The 24,206-nt window shown below is 41.4% G+C and overlaps 2 protein-coding genes across 2 annotated transcripts in view; both read right to left on the reverse strand.

Moving 5' to 3' along the window:
* The window catches only part of cdc5l (CDC5 cell division cycle 5-like (S. pombe)), a 33,059-nt gene extending 23,812 nt beyond the window's left edge, over positions 1–9,247 (reverse strand). The window contains exons 1-7 of the mRNA XM_082143464.1: positions 9,046–9,247; positions 7,627–7,730; positions 7,312–7,473; positions 6,933–7,060; positions 6,736–6,835; positions 5,868–6,086; positions 5,636–5,780 (exon numbers count right to left, since the gene is read on the reverse strand). Coding sequence (XP_081999590.1) covers positions 5,636–5,780; positions 5,868–6,086; positions 6,736–6,835; positions 6,933–7,060; positions 7,312–7,473; positions 7,627–7,730; positions 9,046–9,090 — 903 coding nt within the window. The 5' untranslated portion in view covers positions 9,091–9,247. The remainder of the gene's footprint in view (positions 1–5,635; positions 5,781–5,867; positions 6,087–6,735; positions 6,836–6,932; positions 7,061–7,311; positions 7,474–7,626; positions 7,731–9,045) is intronic.
* Positions 9,248–15,172: 5,925 nt separating this feature from the next.
* Positions 15,173–18,049, reverse strand: LOC309479022 (zinc finger protein 862-like; the record flags this gene model as incomplete). Its single annotated transcript, XM_082142867.1, has 3 exons — positions 16,969–18,049; positions 16,503–16,761; positions 15,173–16,330 (listed from the first exon to the last, which is right to left on the reverse strand). The coding sequence occupies exons 1-3, from the start codon at positions 17,619–17,621 to the stop codon at positions 15,173–15,175; spliced, it is 2,070 nt and encodes a 689-aa protein (XP_081998993.1). The 5' UTR covers positions 17,622–18,049.
* Between the last annotated feature and the right edge of the window lie 6,157 nt (positions 18,050–24,206).

Raw genomic sequence — 24,206 nt, forward strand, 5'->3', positions numbered from 1 at the left:
CAGCTTCTGTTCATAGCGAGAGCCAGGTTTAGTTACAGTGGGTATAGAAAATAATCACCCCCCTTTAAAATAATCACATTTTGTTGCTTTGCAGCCTGAAATGAAAACGGACAAAAACAATGTTTTATTCAGCTGTATTTACAACTTATAACATCCAAGTGAAAGATATAATACCAACTTGTCAGAAAAAGAAAAAAAATTATAAAAGTAAAAGTAAACCCAACCAGGTGTAGTTAATCACCTTCTCAATAGCACACAAAGCCAAATGACTTTCAACTGTGATCAGCTGTGGTCATTTTGATTAGCTCAGCATGAAACAAGCTTTTCCTGAAGCATTTCAGTCCTTGGTAGTGCAACTGAAGAAAACAATCAACTATGGGTGGCAAGGCATTGTCAAAAGATCTCCAGGATAAAGTTGTGGACAGGCACAAGTCAGGAGATGGATACAAAAAAAATTCAAAGGCTTTATCAGTGCCTAGAAGCACAGTGAAGTCTATTATTAAGAAGTGGAAGGTATTTGGTACACCACAGACCCTCCCTGGGTCAGGATGTCGCTCCAAACTGGATGAAAGAGCCAGGAGGAAACTGGTCAGAGAGGCTCTACCAATTCATGACAAAGAGTGGTCATTGTGTGCATGTGACAACAATATCACAAATTCTCCACAAATGTGGCTTGTATGGGAGGTAGTGGTAAAAAAAAATAAAAAAATAAAAAATAATAATAATAATAATTCGATCCATCGCGATTCTCTCTCCAACGATTCTGGATCGATTCTGAGAATTTCAGAATTGATTCTGATCTTAGTTTTTTACCAGATGTGCGATGACGCTGAGTTTGCTTTAGAAACACCCGTCTTCTGCTTGCTAACAATTCCTCACACACGTACACAACTCGAACCTTCCGTAAAATAATCTTTCATAAAGTTCGGAAAGGTTGAAGCGAATTACAAGGACATTCACAGGCTTCATAGAGACAGAGCGCAACACGTCATAATCTGAAGACCACGCCCACCAAGGGGGAAAACAAACCAACTGTCTCCATTGACTTTGCATTGCGAGAGGCTGCCTCCTTGTCATTTCTTGCTTCTAAGAAAAGACAGAATAATGCCTAAAAGCTGCTATGTGACAAGGTGTACAGCAAAGAAGCTAAGAAACCCAGACATAAGTTTTCATAAGCTGTCGACCCCAAAAAACGAGCGTTTGAGGACATAAAAGTGGATACAGGCTGGAACGATTGGGAAAATTGTGGGATCCTGACACTCAGTATGCACTAAAAATACACTACGTGTGCAGTAAGTTAAACATTTGGTCACTGGTGAGCCAAATATCCAAATGTCAGTTTTATATATTATATTTCTGTAAGATAAACTATCCTGTGTTGCCGATTACGGTCTCCTCCAGCGGACGTACGTTAGTTCTCAGAGTAATGAGACACGTGACGCTCTGTCTCAACTGCCTGTATCCACTTTTATGTCCTTAAACACTCGTTTTTTTGGGGTCGAGAGCTAATAAAAACGTATTTCTGGGTTTTTTAGCTTCTTTGCTGTACACCTTGTCACACAGCAGCTTTTAGGCATTTTTCTGTCTTTTGTTAGAAGCAAGAAATGACAAGGAGGCAGCCTCTCACAAACGGTTGGTTTGTTTTCCCCCTGGGTGTGGGCGTGGCCTAAATACACTGTCTCTATAGGCGGATCTTTTGTGACGTCATTGTTTATGTTTGTCGCGTTGCATCATGGGAATCGTGTGGCAGGAATCACCGCTAGATACCTCTAATTTGATTGTTTTGCACGTTTGGAGGAGGATTTAGAGAAGAGGATGGTTCACTCTTGCTGTGTGGTCGAGTACGGCTCGTTGGGGGCCTGATAAAAAGTTTTTTTTGAATTCCCTCCGAAAAGGATCGCGAAAAAACGAAAGAAATGGTTGCGTGCAATTAGGCGATTGAACCTGGACGCTCCGAAGAAAGCCTGGATTCCTGCAGCTAACGTTACTGATCGAGTTTGTGAGGCTCATTTTGTTCATGGTAGGCCTAAGTCTTAGTGACTATGTATTTATAGAAGATTGAATAAAAAAAAATAATAAAACTGAGTCAAATCAACCGAGTCATATGTTTTCGCGTTCTGATTCAGGTGTCCCAAACCGCGATCCACAGCACCCAGACTATGTTCCTCACATCAAAATGGGCTATTCTGGATCGCAAAACTTAAAAGCAAAAGAAAAGGCTGTTCTAACCTCTGCTTTTAGCACGATCACTGCTTTCTGTTTGGCAGAAAAGATCGGCCCAACTTTTTGAAAAAACAAAATAATCATAGGCCTCCAGACTTTTGAAAGCCTTTAATCTTTCATGAGTGAAGGGTCCAGGGGTTTCTATTAAATAAGAATAAATGTCTCCCCAGCAGATTGGTGGCCAAGACACGGGCAAGTCGGACCAACGTTTTTTGTCATCCCAGATCTCATATGGGCTTTGAATAACTTCGATTTTGTCACCAATACAAATTTTGAGCTTCTCTCCAAACCTCCTCCGGTCTTCAGATGTTAAAGTGCTTATATATTGTGGATTTCGCCCGCTAACTCTCTTGAAAGTGCTCGTCGCGTCTTTACTGCCCGCAATACTGTTTGTTTTGTTGCCACACAACCACTCGCGCATGCGTACAAAGATGTCAACAAAGATCCTCCTATTGCACAGGATGCGCTGTGAGAGACGCGCGCTTGTTTTGATGTTACACTTAAAAGTGTGCTGTCTCGCCCGTCTGTATTTTCCTTACAAATGCTCTACGAAGTCATCATTTATGTGGTTTGGAATGCAGTGGACTTATATATTTAAAATATGAATCTCACTAACAGAAGGCTGCTTTCAATTTTAAATGCTGACGCGCGCTTTGTTTGTGCACGAGACTGCTCGCGCAAGCGGCTGTGCGACTCCGTGTAAGTGGTTTAATATACTTGTGCAAAATGAACGTTAACACAGCCAGTTATGTCTTAAGGGATTAAACGGACAGGACAAACCACTTTACTTCTTATATTTCAAAAGAGATCCGAGCGTGAATGCAGCTTAATAGATCTCCCGCAGTCTATGTCATAGTAAAATACAAAAGTACGATGAAGAAAAAAATCACTCACAGTTCTTGAATGGAAAATGTTCAGATAATCTTAAATACTGAAAGCACTCTTTGTTTGTTGTTTGTCATGTTTCTATGCTCCTCTTTATTATTTGCTACTTGCTTGTATGGTTTGAAGTTATATAAGTTTAAAATTCTTAAAATACAACTGTTTTAATAATTTTTTTTAATTTGTAATTATTTTTAAAAAAGTACTTAATTACTTATGTAAACTAATGAATTAATAAGGGGGGAAAAGTAGATAAAGAATCGATCTGGAATCGGATCGTGATCTTCAGAATCGGATCGGATCGCGAGGTGACTAAAGATTCCCACCTCTAATGGGAGGGTTGCAAGAAAAAAGCCACTCCTCAAGAAAGGCCACATGCAGTCACGACTGAGCTTTGCCAAAACGCACCTTGAAGATTCTAAGGCCACGTGGAAAAAGGTGTTATGGTCAGATGAGACTAAAATTGAATTATTTGGCCTCAACGCCAAACGATATGTCTGGCGAAAATCCAATATAGCTCACCATCCAAATAACACCATTCCTAAAGCATGGAGGTGGTAATATCATGTTATGGGGTTGTTTCTCTGCAGCAGGGACTGGAGCACTTGTCAGGATAGAAGGAAAAATGGATGGGGCAAAATACTGTCAAATTCTTGAGGAAAATCTGCTGCTCTCTGCCAGAAAGTTGTCAATGGGAAGATGATGTACCTTCCAACATGACAATGACCCAAAGCACACAGCAAAACTGACCACACAGTGGTTGAAGGAGAAAAAGGTGAATATCCTTGCATGGCCTAGTCAGAGCCCAGACTTAAACCCCATTGGAAATCTGTGGAATGACTTGAAGACAGCAGTCCACAAACGGTCACCATCAAATTTAACTGAACTTGAGCAGTTCTGCAAAGAAGAGTGGTCAAATATTGCAACGTCTAGATAGTAGAGACATATCCCAACAGACTAAAGGCTGTAATTAAAGCAAAAGGTGGTTCAACAAAATACTGAAACAAGGGGGTGATCCTTTTCCCAACTCAGTGACTGATTATGTTTTTTTCTGACATGTTGGTGTTATATCTTTCACTTGGATGTTATAAGTTGCACTGAGTAAATACAGCTGAATGAAACAAAAACTGTGTCTGTCTTCATTTCAGGCTGCAAAGCAACAAAATGTGATTATTTTAAAGGGGGGGGTGATTATTTTCTATACCCACTGTATTGAAAAATAAAACTAAATAAGGCTATGTTCACACTTAGCGTCTTTTTTCAAACTGCCAGCGTCTGTTCTACATTATAACCCTATGGAGTAAACCGTTTTTTCAAAAAAGTCCTGAGCGCTTTTTTAGACGCCACCGCCGGCGTCTTTTTCTGCAGCTCAGAGCGTCTTTTTAAGTTGAAAAAAGTTCAACTTTTCTGAAAAGAACGCCCTACGTCAAGCGCCTTTTTGACAGCTGACCAATGACAAGCGAGTAGCGAGACCTGTCGTTTCCATAACAACAAGAACAACTGTCTGTCGTGCACCCACAAACGTCTTTGTGAACCGACATTCTCCTCCCCGGTAACTTCAAAAGCCAACGCAAGAGCCAACTTTCTCTTTCTCGACATTTTTTGCATCACACAGCACTAGGCTACTGTTGCAGCTCTTGTTATAGCAGCCCGGTCTCACCCCAAAACGTCAGATACTGACGCGTCTTGACCATGCGTCAACATACGACGAAAAGGGTACCCCTTTAACGTCAATATGAGACGCAGACAGAAGCGCACCAGCAGCGCCTCCTAGCGGTACCCTAACGCATACCTAAACCTACCCATAACCCGAATCGTCACATATGGACGTTATGGGGGTACCCTTTTCGTCGTATGTTGACGCATGGTCAAGACGCGTCAGTATATGCGCCAGCCACAAAAGACGCGCTCGGCTGCTATTTGTAACCGAACGCTGCCAGCGTTTTTTTTTGCTAAAAAAACGCCGTTGTCAACTTTTTCTTGTCAAAAAAGACGCTAAGTGTGAACATAGCCTTAGATGTTTAAGATTCTTGTTTTTTCTTCCGAAAAACCTTGACTAAATTTGGATTTACTTGGTTAAAAAACCTTTTCAGAAGTATCAACAGAATAAAAAAAACTTCCTCAAAGGGGTAGAAGGAAGGACATTGCAACAAAATGTTTAATGGACAGTGGATTATGACAAGATGAACACTTTTTTTTGATAGTAAACATTTAAGTCTTGAGCGTCCGATCCGGCATCAAGTGTAAATTACTTCATCCCAGCAAATATTAAAAGGGAATGTGTCTTGTCGTAACATCAAGATTTATTTCTCGCAATTTATTTAAGCACTGATCCCAAGTTTATGTTATCATCTATATTTATATTTCAGCTTTATTTCAATAAACAAAAATTATTATTAATAGTTTTAGTTAACAATAGGACTGGTTGCAATGCAATTACTGGAATGACTGGGTGGTTGAGAAGGTGTTTATGCAGAGAAGTTAGCGATTTTTACCACGGTTAAGGTGGTAATGTTTGTGCTGAACTGACCTGTGGTGCAGGAAGCACCAGTTTGCTTCTCTTCTTTGTGAACTCTGACACTCCACTGGTCTGCAGGATGGCTGAAGGCAGATCGGACTCCTTCTTCTTCTTGATCTTCTGTCTGTCCTTCTTTCGGTCGCGATCCTCCTTCTCACTATACACAAAACAGCAGAGGGGTGATCAAAAAAATGTCCATCCGAGCCACTGAAGTTCCTGCAGCTCAAAACACAAACCCGCTCACCTCCTGAGATCTTTATCCAGATGCTGCTGGCGCAGTCGTTTGAAGTCAGGCTCCAAAGGATCATACAGCTCCATGGACGTATCGTAGAAGCCTTGAGCGGGTTTCTTTTCAAACGGGATCTCTGCATTATAGTCGACACCTCTCTTCTTCTTGCGCTTCTTCTGGATGTCGATGCCTGCTGCTCGCAGCTCCCTGCGTTTCTGAAGTGCTGCCAGACGACTGCGGAAGACAACACAGGGAAGAATGAACAGTGAAGACGGCTTTATAATTAACAACTCCAACACTGTGAGAACTAATAAAATCCTCATTATGACACCATCACCTACACTTTTTTAGATCATAATTTTAGATCATAACATCAACAACTAGAGTTATTTAGTTAACTAAAACTAGTGATATTTGGCATTGGCCGATACGTTTTTCTGTTTGGTCGATATGTTGTAAGCAAAAAAGTATTACAGCATTTGCTTTTCTATTTAAACTCTACTGCGTTCTATCCAGTTGGCCACGGTGTTATATTCATGTCACTTTCACTGTGTATTGCATGTAAAATTTGTGTTACCCTGTCTTTAAAAAAATATATAATACATAATTCCCAGTGCACACAAGCTTACCAGATTACTAAATGCCCTTTTTGTTGCAGTGTTTACTTCCTTTTTATTCACATTTCTTAATTTCTTTTATAAATAAATTATTAAAAAAATTATACAGACATTTAATAAATTATGACAAAATATACAGCAAAATAACAAAAAACAAACAAAAATAAAAATAAAAACATTCAAAATATTACAAAAAATTATAGTAGTATCTCAAAAGATTATTCAATGTTACCCCCCAAACCTCTCCTAATGACACAAGATCTTACCGCGCTTCCTCCAGCTGTTTCTCTCTGGCCTTCCGCTTTGCCTTCTTGCCTTGTGTGTTGGCTAGTCTAGCTCTGGCTTCAGACAGCATCTCCAGCTCATCTGCACAAGCATTTGTGAATGGGATGCTTTTTATCTTTCATTGCAGTGTTAAAGCGTTTTTTTTTTTTTTTACATTACATTAAACAGACACCCTCACCTTCATCCATATCCACAGGGTCAGGTCTGGCTGGTTTGGTCTCAGGGTTTGGGTCGATCTCTCCTGGTTTTAGTTTGCGAGGGTCATCGCCCACATCATCTTCATTCTCTCTCTGAGCAGCTTTATCTCTGCGGTAATAAAGAATTAATTCAAGCTTATCTTGATTCTGCAAAAAGGTGCATGCAAACATACAAAATGACATTGCAATTGCACAGCATTACATTTCCATAACCAGACGACGACATTGAGGATTAGACTGAATTGTGAAAAGTTAACCTATAACATTAATGATTTATATAATTTTTATCTGACAGTACAAATGGTATGAATGGAAGTTATTACATGTTGTTTGTATTCTGCATCAAACAAATGTACTTACAGCAGATATTCATAATGCTCCAGACACTGAGCAGCCGTTCGCCCAATGATGGGGGCGATTGTTCTCCACTGAGTGGGCATCAGTTTGGCCAAATGAAGAAGTTTCTCCTCTTCCTCACGTGACCATTCTGTTTTCTTAATGCTGGGGTCCAGCCACTCATACCTACATGAGACACACCATAAGTGAAATACATATGCATTCATTACAATTGCTCCTTAAGGAGATAATTTAAATGCACCTATGATGTTCAAAAATGTCATGATCACTAGGTTGAGACATCACCTGAATAAGACAGACTCAAAGATATAAACTCACCATCTGGCTTTACACTGTTTGGCTGATTTGCGGTGCAGCAGGGATGCAATTCGAGACCACTGGTTTTTGCCATATTTCATTACAGCTGCTTTGAGAATCTCATCCTGTTAATAAATCACACAAAAGACATGACTAATTAAAGAGGTTTTACAAAACACTGAGAGCCCATGAAAATGGACGCAACAACAATAAGACTCATAAATGACAGATTATTTTACTATTACTAACCTAACTTGAACTTTGAAAAGCTGACAATTGTAAATCAACTCTCAAACATTTTTACACCATAATAAAATTAAATGACTTGAATAAATTTCACTGAAAAGTTAGAATACTTGTTTATAAAAGAAACATCAGTGTCAATGAAAAGCAAGGCAAATGTCACTTTTGAACAGAATATATTTTTCTGCGTGCTGTGCCACTAACAAACAAGCTGTAAATTAATAAATAAAATAAATATTAAATAGTAGGGATGCACGATATATGCCGATATTTTATACCATATACCATATCAGTATCAATAGATATATGTTCATTTTAATATTATCAGCCTGATAAGAACATTTGGACGATATATTTAAGACGATAAATAATGGATTATATCCTTCAGCCGAGACATTTCAGATGTGCACCGTTTGAAATTATGGTTTTGAATTGCTTGAAATATGATTGAAAATCACTTCAAAAAAGGAAAATACGGTTAATGTGCAACACAAATCTGTCATATCGGCTACATTCAATTATAAGAACAACATTATAAATGTGTGTTTGGGATATGGCTTTTAATGGTGAGACTTTTGTTTTTGTAATCAGGCTCTAAAAAATTATATAAAAATTTGGATTTGGATATATCGGCCAATATATCGGATATCAAATATAAAGATGTATTGGTTGCGGCCTAAATAATCATATCAGTGATTCGGTGCATCCCTATTAAATAGTCTACACACGACCAAAAGCCATAATTGGAAAACACCTATAAATTAGAGATATCTTGACAGTTAATACACGTGTAATTTAACGTTTGATTATGTTATTTATGTACAGTATTATTGTTTGTGTTCAATCTTGACGTATAATGTCACCTAGTATTTATGTTGTGTATAATTAATAATCTTGCCTAAAACAATAAAAAAATGTGTGGGTATATTAACTTTTGGTGAAACTACAATAATTGCATTCATGTTTTGATATTTTATTAACTCAAAATACAATTCATAAAAATGTACAACATACAACGCGAGCTGAAATCATTCTACATCATCACTCACAACATAAAGAGAGAAGTAAATGAAAGCACAGCAACGCGAATATGTGTAGAATTCAGATAATTAATACCTATTTGAAGTTTGAATGGCTTTAATTAACTAAATGCTCATGAGTTTCAATGCGAAAATACTGTGTGTTTTCTAAACAAACCTCAGTGTTGCGCCACACGCCTCCTTTAATCATAATCCGCGGCATGTTGGCAATTTAAAGTCTTCACAGGCGCTCGCGCAGAATAATCTTGTTCTGGAACCTCAAATATGTGCAGTTAAAACGAAATAACAGAAATACACTGAGTTTATGCTGCAGCACGTTAACCTGCAGATGGAGAAACCGAAATGGCTGCGAGCGCACAGAACTGTGGGAAGCAGGCTCTTCTTCTCTATTGATTCATTCGGGATTTGTCATGTCTCTTGAACTCAATATCGCCCCCCGCGTCAGAGAGGCGAACGACATGCTCAACAAATTGTGCATTCAATAATATAGCGTAGCCTACTGTTGCACAGACAGTTATAACCGTTTAAAAAAATATTTGATAGTGTATTTGTTTTGCTTTTATTTACATTTAATTTATTTCTATTCTATGTTGCTTTATCAGCATTTCATTGTGTTGTTTTCAGTTGCTTGTCATTTGTGTCAGTTGCTTGTTTTGATATGTAAAGCACTTTGCATTGCATTGAATTTGTTTGAAAGGTGTTATAGATATAAAGTTTTAATTAATCGATTGATCTGTAGGTTCCACTTTGGAATAAGTTCCATAGAAGCTAGCGGAGCCGTTCTTTTTGGTCCTTCTTTGAAATGTGGATCTGCATTTCCTGGAACATCTAGAGGAAATCAAAAGACACAGTTTGACATCTGATGTTTCACTGAATGATTTTAGAAGCTTGGAATAACGTTTGATATGATTTTCGAATGGAAGGACATCATGTTGAGATTTCAGAACAAGCCAGATAGGAAGCCTGTCAACTCTGAAACATCTCTTTCTATGGAATCTCATTTCTGAACATATAATTCTGAAAGTCAGACCCAAAAGTACCAGGAATGAAACCACTATAAACATTTGGGGACCATGCATAAGAGGATATGTCCCAATCCTAAATATGCTGTTACATTCTTGCAAAGTATTAATATTTATTACTTAATGAGTAATATTTATGTCTTTAAATTGCATACAAAACTTCCATCCAGTTTTAAGGTTCACCCAAAAATGGAAAATTCTCTCATCATTTACTCATGCCAGCCATGTAAGACTTTCCTTCATCTTCAAAATACAAGTGAAGATATTTAAAATGAAATCTGAGAGATTTATGTTCCTCCATTGACAGTCCACACAACTGACACTTTGTCTCTTTAAAAAGTTCATAAAGAGATTGTAAAACTAATCAAAATGTTTTAGTCAAAATTTTCTGAAGAGACACGATCACTTGATGAATGGATTTAATTTATTCTTCAACTCACAGATCACTCATGATAAACAGAAGCTTAAGTGTAAGAACCAATGAGGTTCATTCTTGTGTTACGCAGTTTGAGATTCAGCAAGAACCAATGAGGATAATTCTCGTGTTAAGCAACACGTTTGAGCTCCCACAAAAACCAATTAGGTTAATTCTCGTGTTATGCAGCATGTTTGAGCTTCCGCAAGAACCAATCAAGTTCATTCTCATGTTACGCAGTACGTTTGAGCTTCAGCAAGAACCAATGAGGTTCATTCTTGTTACGCAGTATTTTGAGCTTTAGCGAGAACCAATAAGGTTCATTCTTGTGTGTTATGCAGCTTGTGTGTTACGCAGCACGTTTGAGCTTCAGCAAGAACCAATCAGGTTAATTCTTGTGTTACGCAGCACGTTTGAGCTTCCACAAGAACCAATTAGGTTAATTCTCGTGTTACGCAGCACGTTTGAGCTTCAGCAAGATCCAATCAGATTCATTCTCGTGTTACGCAGCACGTTTGAGCTTCAGTGAGAACCCATGAGGTTCATTCTTGTGTCTCACGCAGCATGTTTGAGCTTCAGCAAGAGCAAATAAGGTTCATTCTCATGTTAAGCAGCACATTTGAGCTTCCACAAGAACGAATGAGGTTCAATCTCATGTTATGCAGCATGTTTGAGCTTCCACAAGAACTAATGAGGTTAATTCTCAAGTTGCGCAGCACGTTTCAGCTTCAGCGAGAACCAATCAGGTTAATTCTTGTGTTACGCAGCACGTTTGAGCTTCCACAAGAACGAATTAGGTTAATTCTTGTGTTACGCAGCACGTTTGAGCTTCAGCAAGAACCAATCAGGTTAATTCTTGTGTTACGCAGCACGTTTGAGCTTCCACAAGAACCAATTAGGTTAATTCTCGTGTTACGCAGCACGTTTGAGCTTCAGCAAGATCCAATCAGATTCATTCTCATGTTACGCAGCACGTTTGAGCTTCAGTGAGAACCCATGAGGTTCATTCTTGTGTCTCACGCAGCATGTTTGAGCTTCAGCAAGAGCAAATAAGGTTCATTCTCATGTTAAGCAGCACATTTGAGCTTCCACAAGACCGAATGAGGTTCAATCTCATGTTATGCAGCATGTTTGAGCTTCCACAAGAACTAATGAGGTTAATTCTCAAGTTGCGCAGCACGTTTCAGCTTCAGCGAGAACCAATCAGGTTAATTCTTGTGTTACGCAGCACGTTTGAGCTTCCACAAGAACGAATTAGGTTAATTCTTGTGTTACGCAGCACTTTTGAGCTTCTGCAAGAACCAATGAGGTTCATTCTCGTGTTATGCAGCACGTTTGAGCTTCTGCAAGAACCAATCAGGTTCATTCTTGTGTTACGCAGCACGTTTGAGCTTCTGCAAGAACCATTGAGGTTCAATTTCCTGTTAAGCAGCACGTTTGAGCTTCACAAAGAACCAATGAGGTTCATTCTCGTGTTACGCAGCACGTTTAAGCTATAAACATTTGCTTCAGCAAGAACCAATGAGGTTCATTCTCGTGTTACGCAGCACGTTTAAGCTATAAACATTTGCTTCAGCAAGAACCAATGAGGTTCATTCTTGTGTTACGCAGCACGTTTGAGCTTCAGCAAGAACCATTGAGGTTCAATTTCCTGTTAAGCAACACGTTTGAGCTTCAGCAAGAACCAATCAGGTTCATTCTCGTGTTATGCAGCACGTTTGAGCTTCCACAAGAACGAATGAGGTTCAGTCTCATGTTACGCAGCACGTTTGAGCTTCAGCAAGAGCAAATAAGGTTCATTCTCGTGTTAAGCAGCACAGATTTGAGCTTCCACAAGAACGAATGAGGTTCAATCTCATGTTACGCAGTATGTTTGAGCTTCCACAAGAACTAATGAGATTAATTCTCGTGTTATGCAGCACGTTTGAGCTTCAGCGAGAACCCATGAGGTTCATTCTCGTGTTACGCGGCACGTTTCAGCGTCAGCGAGAACGAATTAGGTTAATTCTTGTGTTACGCAGCACGTTTGAGCTTCCACAAGAACGAATTAGGTTCATTCTCGTGTTACGCAGCATGTTTGAGCTTCACAAAGAACCAATGAGGTTCATTCTTGTGTTACGCAGCACGTTTGAGCTTCAGGGAGAACCAATGAGGTTCATTCGTGTGTGTTATGCAGAAAGTTTGAGCTTCAGGGAGAACCAATGAGGTTCATTCTTGTGTTACGTAGCACTTTGAGCTTCCTCAAGAACCAATGAGGTTCATTCTTGTGTTACGCAGCACATTTGAGCTTCAGCAAGAACCAATCAGGTTAATTCTCGTGTTAAGCAGCACGTTTGAGCTTCCACAAGAACCAATGAGGTTCATTCTCATTTTACGCAGCACGTTTGAGCTTCAGCGAGAACCAATGAGGTTCATTATTGTGTTACGCAGCACGTTTGAGCTTCAGCGAGAACCAATGAGGTTCATTCTTGTTACGCAGCATGTTTGAGCTTCAGCGAGAACCAATGAGGTTCAATCTTGTGTGTTATGTAGCTTGTGTGTTACGCAGCACGTTTGAGCTTCCGCAAGAACCAATGAGGTTCATTCTTGTGTTACGCAGCACGTTTGAGCTTCAGCAAGAACCAATCATGTTCATTCTCGTGTTACGCAGCATGTTTGAGCTTCCACAAGAACCAATGAGGTACATTTTCGTGTTACGCAGCACGTTTGAGCTTCAGCAAGAACCAATGAGGTTCATTATTGTGTTATGCGGCACGTTTGAGCTTCACAAAGAACCAATGAGGTTCATGCTCGTGTTACGCAGCACGTTTGAGCTTCCACAAGAACCAATGAGGTACATTTTCGTGTTACGCAGCATGTTTGAGCTTCAGTGAGAACCAATGAGGTTCATTATTGTGTTACGCGGCACGTTTGAGCTTCACAAAGAACCAATGCGGTTCATTCTTTTGTGTTATGCAGCACGTTTGAGCTTCCACAAGAATGAATGAGGTTCAATCTCATGTTACGCAGCACGTTTGAGCTTCCACAAGAACCAATGAGGTTCATTCTCATGTTATCATCACCCACGTTTCACGTTTTCATGTATAAGGCAGAAATATTTATATACGATACAAAAGACTATGCGTGCTAACCATTACCATAGTAAACATGGTAAATACGACGGCTTGAAGAAATCAAGACAAATCATAAAGGCTGTCACAATCGTGTATTTATTTAATCTGTCAGTACGTCTCGTCTCTTTAAACCGGACTGTCTGATCTATTTAGCTCTATATGTCATAAAATAAAACAACATTTCGGGAGTTCAGTTTTTTCAGTACTTTCTGTTCCCTTTCGCAAGGGAACTCCCGCTGCGTCGATACTCGACACTTTGGGGAATGCCTTCGGCATGATACTCTGAAGTCTGTAATGGAACTACTCCAATCTTGATTGGTGCTGCGTCTTTCATCACTCGTGACGTTGCATGTGATGGTGATCCGGAAGCTATAAAAGGACAACGGAACATAGCCACGTCAGCTTTCTGTCTTCAGCAAGCGTTCTGTGTGACTGTATTGTCTTATACAGTCCTCTTGCCCACGCTATTTGAGCGAGGATGACACGCACTCGTTCTGTGTTGTTTGTCTGGGAGTGGAGCATGCACGGGCAGTGCTCGAGGGCGCTGTCTGTGCAAACTGTTTTCAGTTTCCTATGAAAAAGCTCCGCTCCCGTTTGAGCCTGTTCGAGCAATTAGATCAGGCTCGCGTTTCCAGTGCATCAGGTCCCGCGTCTGTCGAGGCAGCGCGGCGCTTATATGCATGGGATTTGCACGTGGGGCTGGCATATAATACTGAGACGGTTGCGACCCTTTCTCAGTGTTTATTAACCAGCTCCACTGGTCTCGTGCACGGTTCGGAAGCCCGCGCTGCGGCTTCTTCCGACCGTGTTAAAGACCCGGTGTTTGATTTATCTGGCTCCGAGGAGTTAGATATTCTCAACACCGAATCACGTGGATATGGGGATTCGCCACCCCATATTCCCGTTATTGAGGAGTTGCTGGAGGTTGTAACCAGGGCAGTGGCTAAATTAAATGTTGAATGGCCATCTAATAAGCAGGAAGCGACTAATAAAAATAAAATGGATGAGCACTTCCTGCAGACCAGGGTGGGAATTATGTAATTTTAGGGGCAAGGCCATTTGGCCTCCACCTTTTCTTTTTTTTTAGGGGCACCAAGGCCATATGACAGGGCACAAAGGCCATTGAGTACAATTCGATGGTTTTCCCATTCAGATTGATACCATAACATCCTAATTTGGAATAAGACATGGATTATGACTTTTTTAATAAAAAAAAAAAAATTTTAATGAGAGAGAGAGAGAGAGAGAGAGAGAGAGAGAGAGAGAGAGAGCGCCATTACATCCAGAAGGAATACACCCTCACACAACAATAGAAACAACATAAATGCCAATAAAAGCATTCAGAAACACCACAAATGCCAATAAAAGCATTTAAAATATTAATTCAGTCCTCTATATCATGTGAGTGTGAGAGATAGAACCATTTCATCCAGAAGGTATACACCTTCACAACAATAGAAACAACATAAATGCCAATAAAAGCATTCAGAAACAACACAAATGCCAAATAAAAGCATTCAAAAAGTTCATTCAGTCAATTACATCATGTGAGAATGTGTGTGAGTGAGAGAGAGATTGATAGAGAGAGAGAGATAAATAGGTAGATAAATAGATAGAGAGAGAGAGAGAGAGAGAGAGAGAGAGAGAGAGATAAAGAGAGAGATAGAGAGAGATAAAGAGAGAGAGAGACAGTGTGTGAGGGAGAGAGAGAGTGAGGGAATGCAGTGGATTATTTCAATCAGACTCATCACTTGAAAGAGAATCTGACTCAGGGTCAGGGTTGGAGTTCAGTCTTGACCCATATGGACGAACGCAAGCTCTCCACCACCTTTCCACAGCTTTTTCACCATTATACTCCAAGGGATCACAGCCTTGAGACTTTATGAAAAGAAGATCCTCAATTGTGGACAAATTCAGTCTCAAGCGCCAGTCTCCTTGCATTCTCTTAATCGTTGAAAACTGCCCTTCCACCTGGGCTGTGGATACAGGGAACACGAGAACAATCCTGACAAGGTGAAGCAGGTTGGGGTAGATGTTTTCCTTCTCATTGAGCATCCTGTTCCACAGCACAAGGAAAGCCTCCCGCCTGTGATGCTGAACGATGTCAAATTTTACCCTAAGCCACTCTCGCTCCACCTCTGCCACATTGCAGCCATTAGTTACGAGCAATGGCTCAAAATGCTCACAGAGCCTTTGTAGTTCAATGTCCCCATATGTGTTGATGGCACTGATGTTCTCTGGCATGTTAACTGGATCAAAGATCTCTGCAGCCAGGAGCACTGGATCTGTGGAAAAGGTTGAAAAGCGGTAAGTGATGCACTCTATGATTTTGTCAATCATGTCAACCATTTGGTGACGGAATGCCTCAGAGGTTGTTGACTGGTGGTTGATGTCGACTCCTTTGTATTGGAAAACACCAACACTGGCTGTGTCTGTGAAAGCAGAGAGGACAGGACGGAGATAGGGACCAGGTTTTTCCCTCAGTCGGAGCAGAGCAGTCTGGGACGCCATAACCCTACTCCTGACAGAGGAAAGGGACAGCTCGTCTGCCTGAAAGTCCAGTGACAGTTCTGCCAGTTCCGCCAGTATATCTTGATAGACAACTACATGGAGGACAAACTTTGATGAAGTCAGTTGACGGCAGTAAGATTTCAGCTTTGCCTTGTCTGGTCCAGACTCCTCCTGCTCTTTTAGAAGATGGGCTATGACACACCGGTAGTTGGAGGCAAGGGCGGCTAAGGCTTTCCTCCTGTGATTAATCCACCTTGTGCCTTGAGAGCGTGTTGGCTTCACCACATGTTCTTCAAGGGTCTCTCCAAGCACCTTCAGCTCCTTCCACTTCTTGGATGAACGTCGGTAAAGGGAGTAGATGCGCATTAGCAACTCGTCAATCTGAAGGGGAGATTACAAACACACACAAACAAGCAAAAATAAGCTACAAATTTCTTCATATTAACTGTTTTTAACCAACACATTTATAAATGGACAAACATATGACATGTAATTATTCATATTGTGACAGTGTGTATACTGTAAGAAAGGGTCGCATTGTATTTTAACACACCTGGGTGAAGTAGGTGTCTTTGAAAGCATCCTTCAAACAGAGCTCAAGCCTGTGAGTGATGCAATGAACCCTTATCATCCATGGGGCTAACTGCTCCTGGAGTTGTGTAAGGACACCAGTTTTTTTGCCAAAGTTGACACTGGCTCCATCTGCTGCTGTTGCAGTCAGACAGCTGCTAAGGTTGGGCTGGTTTTCCTGACATTTCTGCAATATAGCATTAAATATCCCCCGAGCATCACAGGTGTCCGGCTCTACAATTCTGAAAGAAAAACATACATAAAAGAAAACATTTATTTACCTTAAGTCATTTAAATTGAGTCATATGTTGGCTTTGGGTGAAATGAGAAACGACTGCGTTATTTGATAAACAATTGATATTATCTATAAATCCAAAATATACTAAAACCAATTATGCGAAAGCAAGGTGCATAAATTGACACAAATGAAGTACATGGGTGCTACTTACCCTAGCAGCCTTATTCTTGGTGTGCCATTCTCAATAACCTTGATGCTGATCAGCTCTTTCTCCATTGTTGCTTTGTCTGTGGTCCCATCAAATAACAAAGAGCAGTAGAACGGCTTCTTTTCAATCAGGTCATTGAGCTCGTCTTTCATCGTCCCAGCGATGTGTTGTATAAAAACTTGACAGGCTTTTGAATTTTGATATGTAGCTCCTAGATCCACACCATGCTTCTTTTCCATTCCTACTGAAGTTCGGAACTGTCTGAAAGGCTGCTCAGAATATGCCGTGTTGTATGCAATATCAAACAATTTCAACATCTTGTCTTTTGTTCTATCGTTAAGCCTTTGAAGAGATTGAACTGTGTCAGACACTTCTGGTAGTGGAGTTGTGAGTGCCTGAAAGGCTGCATTATGAGACTTGGACTTTCCATGGTGGTTGGCTGTATCCTTTTTTATATTTGCTGTTCCTGTGATGTACTGTTCGCTGTGAATAGGTCTTTCAGGGCACTGTGTGGTAGATTTGGGGGTTTTGCTGTAGTAATCCCTGCAAATGCAACACCAGACTTTTGTAATCATGTTGTTTTTTACTTCATAGCGGAGCCAATCAAATCCCCAAGAGTCCACAGTGTGGGGAGTTGCTTTCCTAAGTTTATTCATTGGTAGAGCCTCTCCCTGTTCCTGTGTTTCCTCCTCTCTGTTTCCCTGTTCCTGTGTTTCCTCCTCTCTGTTTCCCTGTTCCTGTGTTTCCTCCACTCTGTCTCCCTGTTCTTGTGTCTCCTCCACTCTGTCTCCCTGTTCCTGTGTTTCCTCCTCTCTGTTTCCCTGTTCTTGGGTCTCCTCCACTCTGTCTCCCTGTTCCTGTGTTTCCTGTTCCTGTGTTTCCTCCTCTCTGTTTACCTGTTCTTGTGTCTCCTCCACTCTGTCTCCCTGTTCCTGTGTTTCCTCCTCTCTGTTTCCCTGTTCCTCCTCTCCGTTTCCCTGTTCCTGTGTCTCCTCTCTGATTCCCTGTGCATCATGGTGAGCCTGACTGGCCTTACTGCAATGGATTCAGAGAAATCAAATTGTGCAATTTACAAAAACACAATTGCATCGGGAAATGCACATGTGCTGGTCTGCAATGTATTGTCTATGGAGGCCTATGCGATTGTACAAATAAGAAAATTCAGCTTGAGATCAGGGCTTGTCAAATTCAGCAACCCTTGAATGTATTAAAGAGGTCTCTGTTTCCAACTACAACCTGTTAAGCTGCAACCCCACTTTTGAAAAATCCCCAGAAATGGCTTACCCAAACTGAAACAGATACAGTTCATGAACCCTTTGTACTAAAAGCACAAGTATGATCTCATTTGAAAGCTGACACCTGGTAGTTTATTGTAAATGTATAAAAGTTATAAATAGATTTTTTTTTTTTATTAAGTTATGAGAATTTTTTTTTTTTATGAAACATCTTCATGAAAATAAAATTGAAGTTGGCATTGTATCAATCTAATTAAAATGTTTTCAAGTCAAAAAAAGATTTTGAAATATGTTATATTTAGCAATTTATATGAAGCTATGGGCTATGCTTACCTATAACTTTATTCTTTATTCATATAAAAACACCCCAAATCGCACGAAAATCAAACACAAAACACAAATACTTAAATCGTGCATTTATTAGCTGCTTGTTTCGGTGAAGAAATGCCACTTTCGCTTTGTTTATCACGGATGTGCAGAATCAGGAAGTGTACACAGACGCGTCATGCAGAAGAGGTCACGTTGAATCACGTGAGATGATTGACAGCTGTTCAGCGAATCATAAAGATTTGAGGTCAAGTATGACGCAAATCAGGAAGAGGAGACACACATCTAGCTGTGTTCGCTGTTTGAGCTCTTCAGATCGCATAATTCAGTGGAAAATGAATACAAATGTTATTCTGTATGACGAAATATTTTACTAGCATGTAATAATTATTCATTATTTCTCCAAATATGCGCACCATTGGACTAATAGCCCTGTCGTATGCTGTATATTATATGTATTTGAACACAAATAAACCGGAGAAGACGAGAATGAATGTCGTGTGAGTAATTTTTTCTATTCAAAATAACGATCGTTACAGATTAATTATTTTGCTCTCCTGGCATAAATTAAGAAATTAATGTCACTGCAAACCAGTTTAATCATAAACAGTGGTCAAATATCGAAGCTGGAGTCTTAAACCTTTCTCATAATGCTGATTTTGTCCAGATCAAGTAAGAGTGTGATGTTTTAAAGAGTAATGCATTTTGAACAACAATAATCCGGGATAACCAGTGATCCTATGACGGGCAAGGGGTTGTATAGTTTGTCAAGGTATAACATTAAATCTTATAGTAACTTTGAACTATTAAAAAACTACTAGCAAATAGCACAACTAAAACACTGTGGCATAACGTTATTGCTATCCATAACATCAGCAGCAGATCAGAACATTAAGAATGTGCTCTTCTTAGTAAGACACTTGTCACTGTTGGGATTGAACTTGATACTCACCGTATCATAAATCTATCCAGACGCATGCACTTAGCAGCAGACTCCCGTAATAGTTTGGCATTTTTGTCGCGAATTCTTTTTAAGCTTGGCATTTCTGGAAAAGACGTGCAACAGTATTAGCGACCCATCATTTAAAAGTGTCTAGCTGCAGCTAGCATAAGTTTAATGTAGCACTAACGTCAGCGAGACGTTGATTACAAATAGTTCTAAATAGTCCTACCAAATAGTGCTTCTTAAACGTAGATGTTCAGTTCAACGTAACACCACATACGTCCGTCATGTAGGCTATAACCTAATATCAATATGGCTTAGCAGGATAAATACTAAATGCTAAATGGTGCTGCTGCAGCCGCCGACCTTTTTCCCCCTGAGGAGATGTTTGTTGTCCTAAGTAGCTTGCTAGTTCAGCATGCAAAAATGGCAAATACCGGTAATACTAAGTGTTACGTTCAGTCAAATACTAACGTTACCACATTAATCAGTTACGAATCATATCAAACCGGCTTAGCTCGTTTGCTAATGCTTACCTGAGTGTCTGTCGTTCTTCTGTTGGTGCTGACGTTACATGCTTCTTCTTGCACTGCTGTTTTGAGGCGTGAGATCATCGATGTGATTATGACACTCACTGCACCTGCGCGAATCCATGAACTAATTGAAGTTCAGAGACTACTTGGGTGGCTCGCTTTAATTCAAAGCAAGCCCACTATGCCGCACTGGCGCTTTATACATGGAACTTGGACAGGGCCAGGGCACACAGGCCATTGTGGCCGTACGATGATTTTTTTTTCACGGGGCATGAAGGCCAAAGTGTAGGGCAACGGCGGCCATGGCCGCGTGGCCGCGGTATAATTCCCACCCTGCTGCAGACCCAATCAGAATCTTCGTGTCAGAGCCATCGAGATCATGGAAAAATCCATGTTCATCACAATTATTTTCCCCCCATGTATACAGTATATTTACTCATCCATTAGGGAATCTAATGAGAATGGTTATGAGGTGATGCCTCGGGTTGAGGAATATTTTGCGAAATATTTTCTCCCCGACATTGCGTCACCCCTGATAGCTCAGACACTTCCCTCCAAATCTTTGGGTTAGGCCTTGTTTTGGATCTCGAGGTACTGGATCAACCTCCGAGGGGGTTCAGATTCAAGATACCGACTGTCAGTCAGACCAGCTCCGAGGACTGGTCTGTCGTGATAGATCCAAAAGCTTCCTAACTCCTCGTCCCCTTCTAACCCCATCACAGGAAGTTTCCGAGATCCGCTTTTGGGGGAAAAGCGCATCAGTTCGGGACTAGTATTGTATCCCCGCACCTCCTTGGAATGCATGGTCACTGTCCTAGCTCCATGGAGTCTTCAGGGCATCCTCATTCCCATCCATTGACTACTAGAGCAGACGGTTCAACACCGAGGTGTTGTTCTGAGTCTCGTGAGGTGCTAGGGAATATGGCTCAGAGTCTAGGAAAAATCACTAGTTCCTCTTCAGAGAAACCGATTCCTGGGGGCGGTGTAGGTTGTAGTCACAATATAGGCACAATTGTCTCCAGCTCGGACATTCACCTTCCTGACCTTAGTCATGAATATCAAGCTAGGCCAGGCCACCACTATATGACCTTATCTAAGAGTGGGCTCGCTGGCAGCAGTGTTCAACATACTATTCTTTGGCCTGCTGTAAGTGGGGGCCCTATAGAAGTGGCTCAGGACCAATGGGTTTATCCCGAGAGGGAACCCACTCTGCATGACCAGAGTTACGCGCATATGCCCTCGTTTTCTGATCATGGGGAGGAAGTTATGGTTTCTGTTCCTAGAACCTGTGTTGGAAACACAGGGTCTGAGGAAATTTCAGAGAGGCCATCTGGTTCTATTTTTGACAGACAATACGTCGGTGGTCTCTCTGATCAAAGAGGGGGCAGTCATCCTGTCGAGGCAGGGGCTGCGGCCCGGGGATTTCAAACTCCACCCCAAGTTGGCTTTAGCCGGGATGGAGGTCGGTTTGTCGGAGGTGGTCCCGTTTCCCCTTCATGCGGACGGCCACCTTCCGCGCCACCTCTCTAGTGCTCTTCCAGCTCTGCTGGGTCTGGATATCATGATACAGACATGGTTGAGGCCACGTCTGTGTATGTTTTCCCCGATTGTTCTGCCCCCGGGGGTTCTAGAGTACAAAAGGGTTCGGCAGTATGGGATCAGCTTACTCTTAGTAGCCCCATACTGTCTGGCCCGAATATGGCTTCCAAACATCTGGGCTCTCCTAGCAAGCCTTCCGCGGTAAATCCGGATCAGGATGGTCCTCCCTCCACAGTCCGAGGTCGTGATATTTCACCCTTGGCTGAAGCCCAAGAAGCTGCTGGATTGGCCCCTGAGGGGGACCAATTCACAAATTCTGGTCTCTCAACCGAGGTTGTTGAGACCATTCTAAACTCTAGAGCTCCCTCCATGAGGAAACTTTATGCATTTAAATGGAAAATTTTCATTTCATGGTGCAGAGAACGTCAGTTGGACCCAGTTAACTGCCCAGTGGCTTCAGTACTGGAGTTCCTCCAGAATCGTTTCTCTGACGGGCTCTCCCCGTCCACGCTTAGGGTCTATGTGGCGGCTATATCAGCTTTCCACACGCCTTTAAGGGTGGGCACTCTGGGGACACACCCACTCATAATTCGTTTCCTTTGTGGAGCCAGGAGGATGAGGCCTGCCATCCAGCCTAGGGTCCCCACGTGGGACCTGGCAGTGGTCCTCGAAGGGTTATCCCTGGCACCCTTCGAACCCCTGGATATGGTGTCTGAGAAATTTTTGTCATTTAAGGTAGCCTTCCTGCTCGCTATTACTTCCCTGAAACGAGTTGGCGACCTGCAGGCGCTATCTGTGGCGCTCCTGGCAGAGTGAGAGCCATTCTCCACCCTAGACCTGGCTACGTGCCTAGGGTGCCCACGAATGTGGCACGGTCTATAATCCTTCAGGCCTTTCATCCTCCACCGCATGTGTCGGCTGATCAAGCTAAACTACACTTGTTATGCCCGGTCCGGGCTCTTGAGGCCTATGTACATAGGACCTCAGGCTGGAGGAAGTCGGACCAACTGTTTGTGTGTTTTGGGTTATCCAAGAAGGGCTCCCCGGTCTCCAAACAGACTATTAGCAAGTGGATAGTAGAGGCTATTTCTTCAGCTTACGAGGTGCGCAATCTGCCTTCACCTCTCCTGTTAAAAGCCCACTCAACTAGAGGAGTGGCATCCTCTAGAGCCTTGCTAGCAGGGGTTTCTCTTCAAGAGGTATGTGATGCCGCTGGCTGGGCCTCCCCACACACCTTCATAAAACATTACAGTCTGGATCTTCCCTCTACACCAGGTTCACAAGTTCTCATGTCTTGAGTGTGCCAGATTGCTTCAGACCAGGGCGGGGTCTCTCAGTATGGCGGCGTGGGTATTCGTTCCCCAAAGTGTCGAGTATCGACACAGCGGGAGTTCCCTTGCGATAGGGAACGTCTCGGGTTCCCTGAGTAAGGAATGAGACGCTGTGTCCCTCAGCCACACTTTTCGCGCTCCTGAGAACGACTTGCTTCGACCCTTCAAAAGCTGACGCGGCTATCTTCCGTATCACCGTCACATGCAACGTCACGAGTGACGAAAGACGCAGCACCAATCAAGATTAGAGTAGTTCCATTACAGACTTCAGCCGTATCATGCCGAAGGCATTCCCCAAAGTGTTGAGTATCGAGTATCGACGCAGCGTTCCCTGAGTAGGGAACGAGGGTTACAATAGTAACCCGAGACGTTTCTAACTGTATTGGGACTGTCACTGAAGAGAATGCTAAATGTCCTCAGGTCGTATTTTTGGTGGAAAATTTATAGAAATTATCATTCTTTCTAAATGCAATGTAAACATACTGTCCTGTGACTACAAATAAACAGACGCGACTGAATAAGCATGTGTGTTCCCTTTTTCTTTTGTGAAATAACGGTAAATACCACTTTATTTCTGTGACTAATGTGCAATCTTGACACAAATTAATTCATTATGATCAAAGTATCACTTATTATTGTAAAACTGTGGTAAAACATCAATGCTTGGAATTTAAATATTTATAAGTAAACAACAAAAATGCCAACAAACGGCAGCTTTTATCGTGTTCGTTTTGCGATCTAGCTAGTTTCCAGTGATTTTTTTCCGATTCGTTTTCTGGTGAAATGATGGGTTTGTGTGACGTTGTTCCAGAGAGGCATGTTACAGGCGGGTTTTAGTGAAGCGCTCTCTTACTCTCACTTAATTCTCATTGAAAAGGACAAATAAACCCTTTTAATCCCATATATTCTATATATAACCACTTGAGAAATGTATAAACACGTATCCAATATTCTCGCCAAAAAAAAAAAAAAAACTCTTAAAACTACACTTCGTGACACAACAACAGTAGTATTTTTTTTTTTCAAATATGGTCGATTTGCTTGACCGCCATGACAGTCGCCGCAAGCGGAGTGATACAAACAGTGAAACGGTCAGAGTGCTGTTACTGTGTGAATATAGCACTTCTGAAAAAGGCTCTCAGCCAATCAGATTCGAGAACCAGAAAGATAAAGGCTAATATAAAACACACTAATATATATAATTAGTTCTATCTCCTGGCTGAAAAACTGTGCTAATTAACAAATCCAGGTGATTGGAACAAAATACTGAGGAGGACTTTTACTTTCTGAACCTGGACTTTACACCTCTGGCCATATATAAAGTTATGAAACT

The sequence above is a fragment of the Leuciscus leuciscus genome, assembly GCF_965113295.1.
Source record: "Leuciscus leuciscus genome assembly, chromosome: 17".
Taxonomy (NCBI): Eukaryota; Metazoa; Chordata; class Actinopteri; order Cypriniformes; family Leuciscidae; genus Leuciscus; species Leuciscus leuciscus.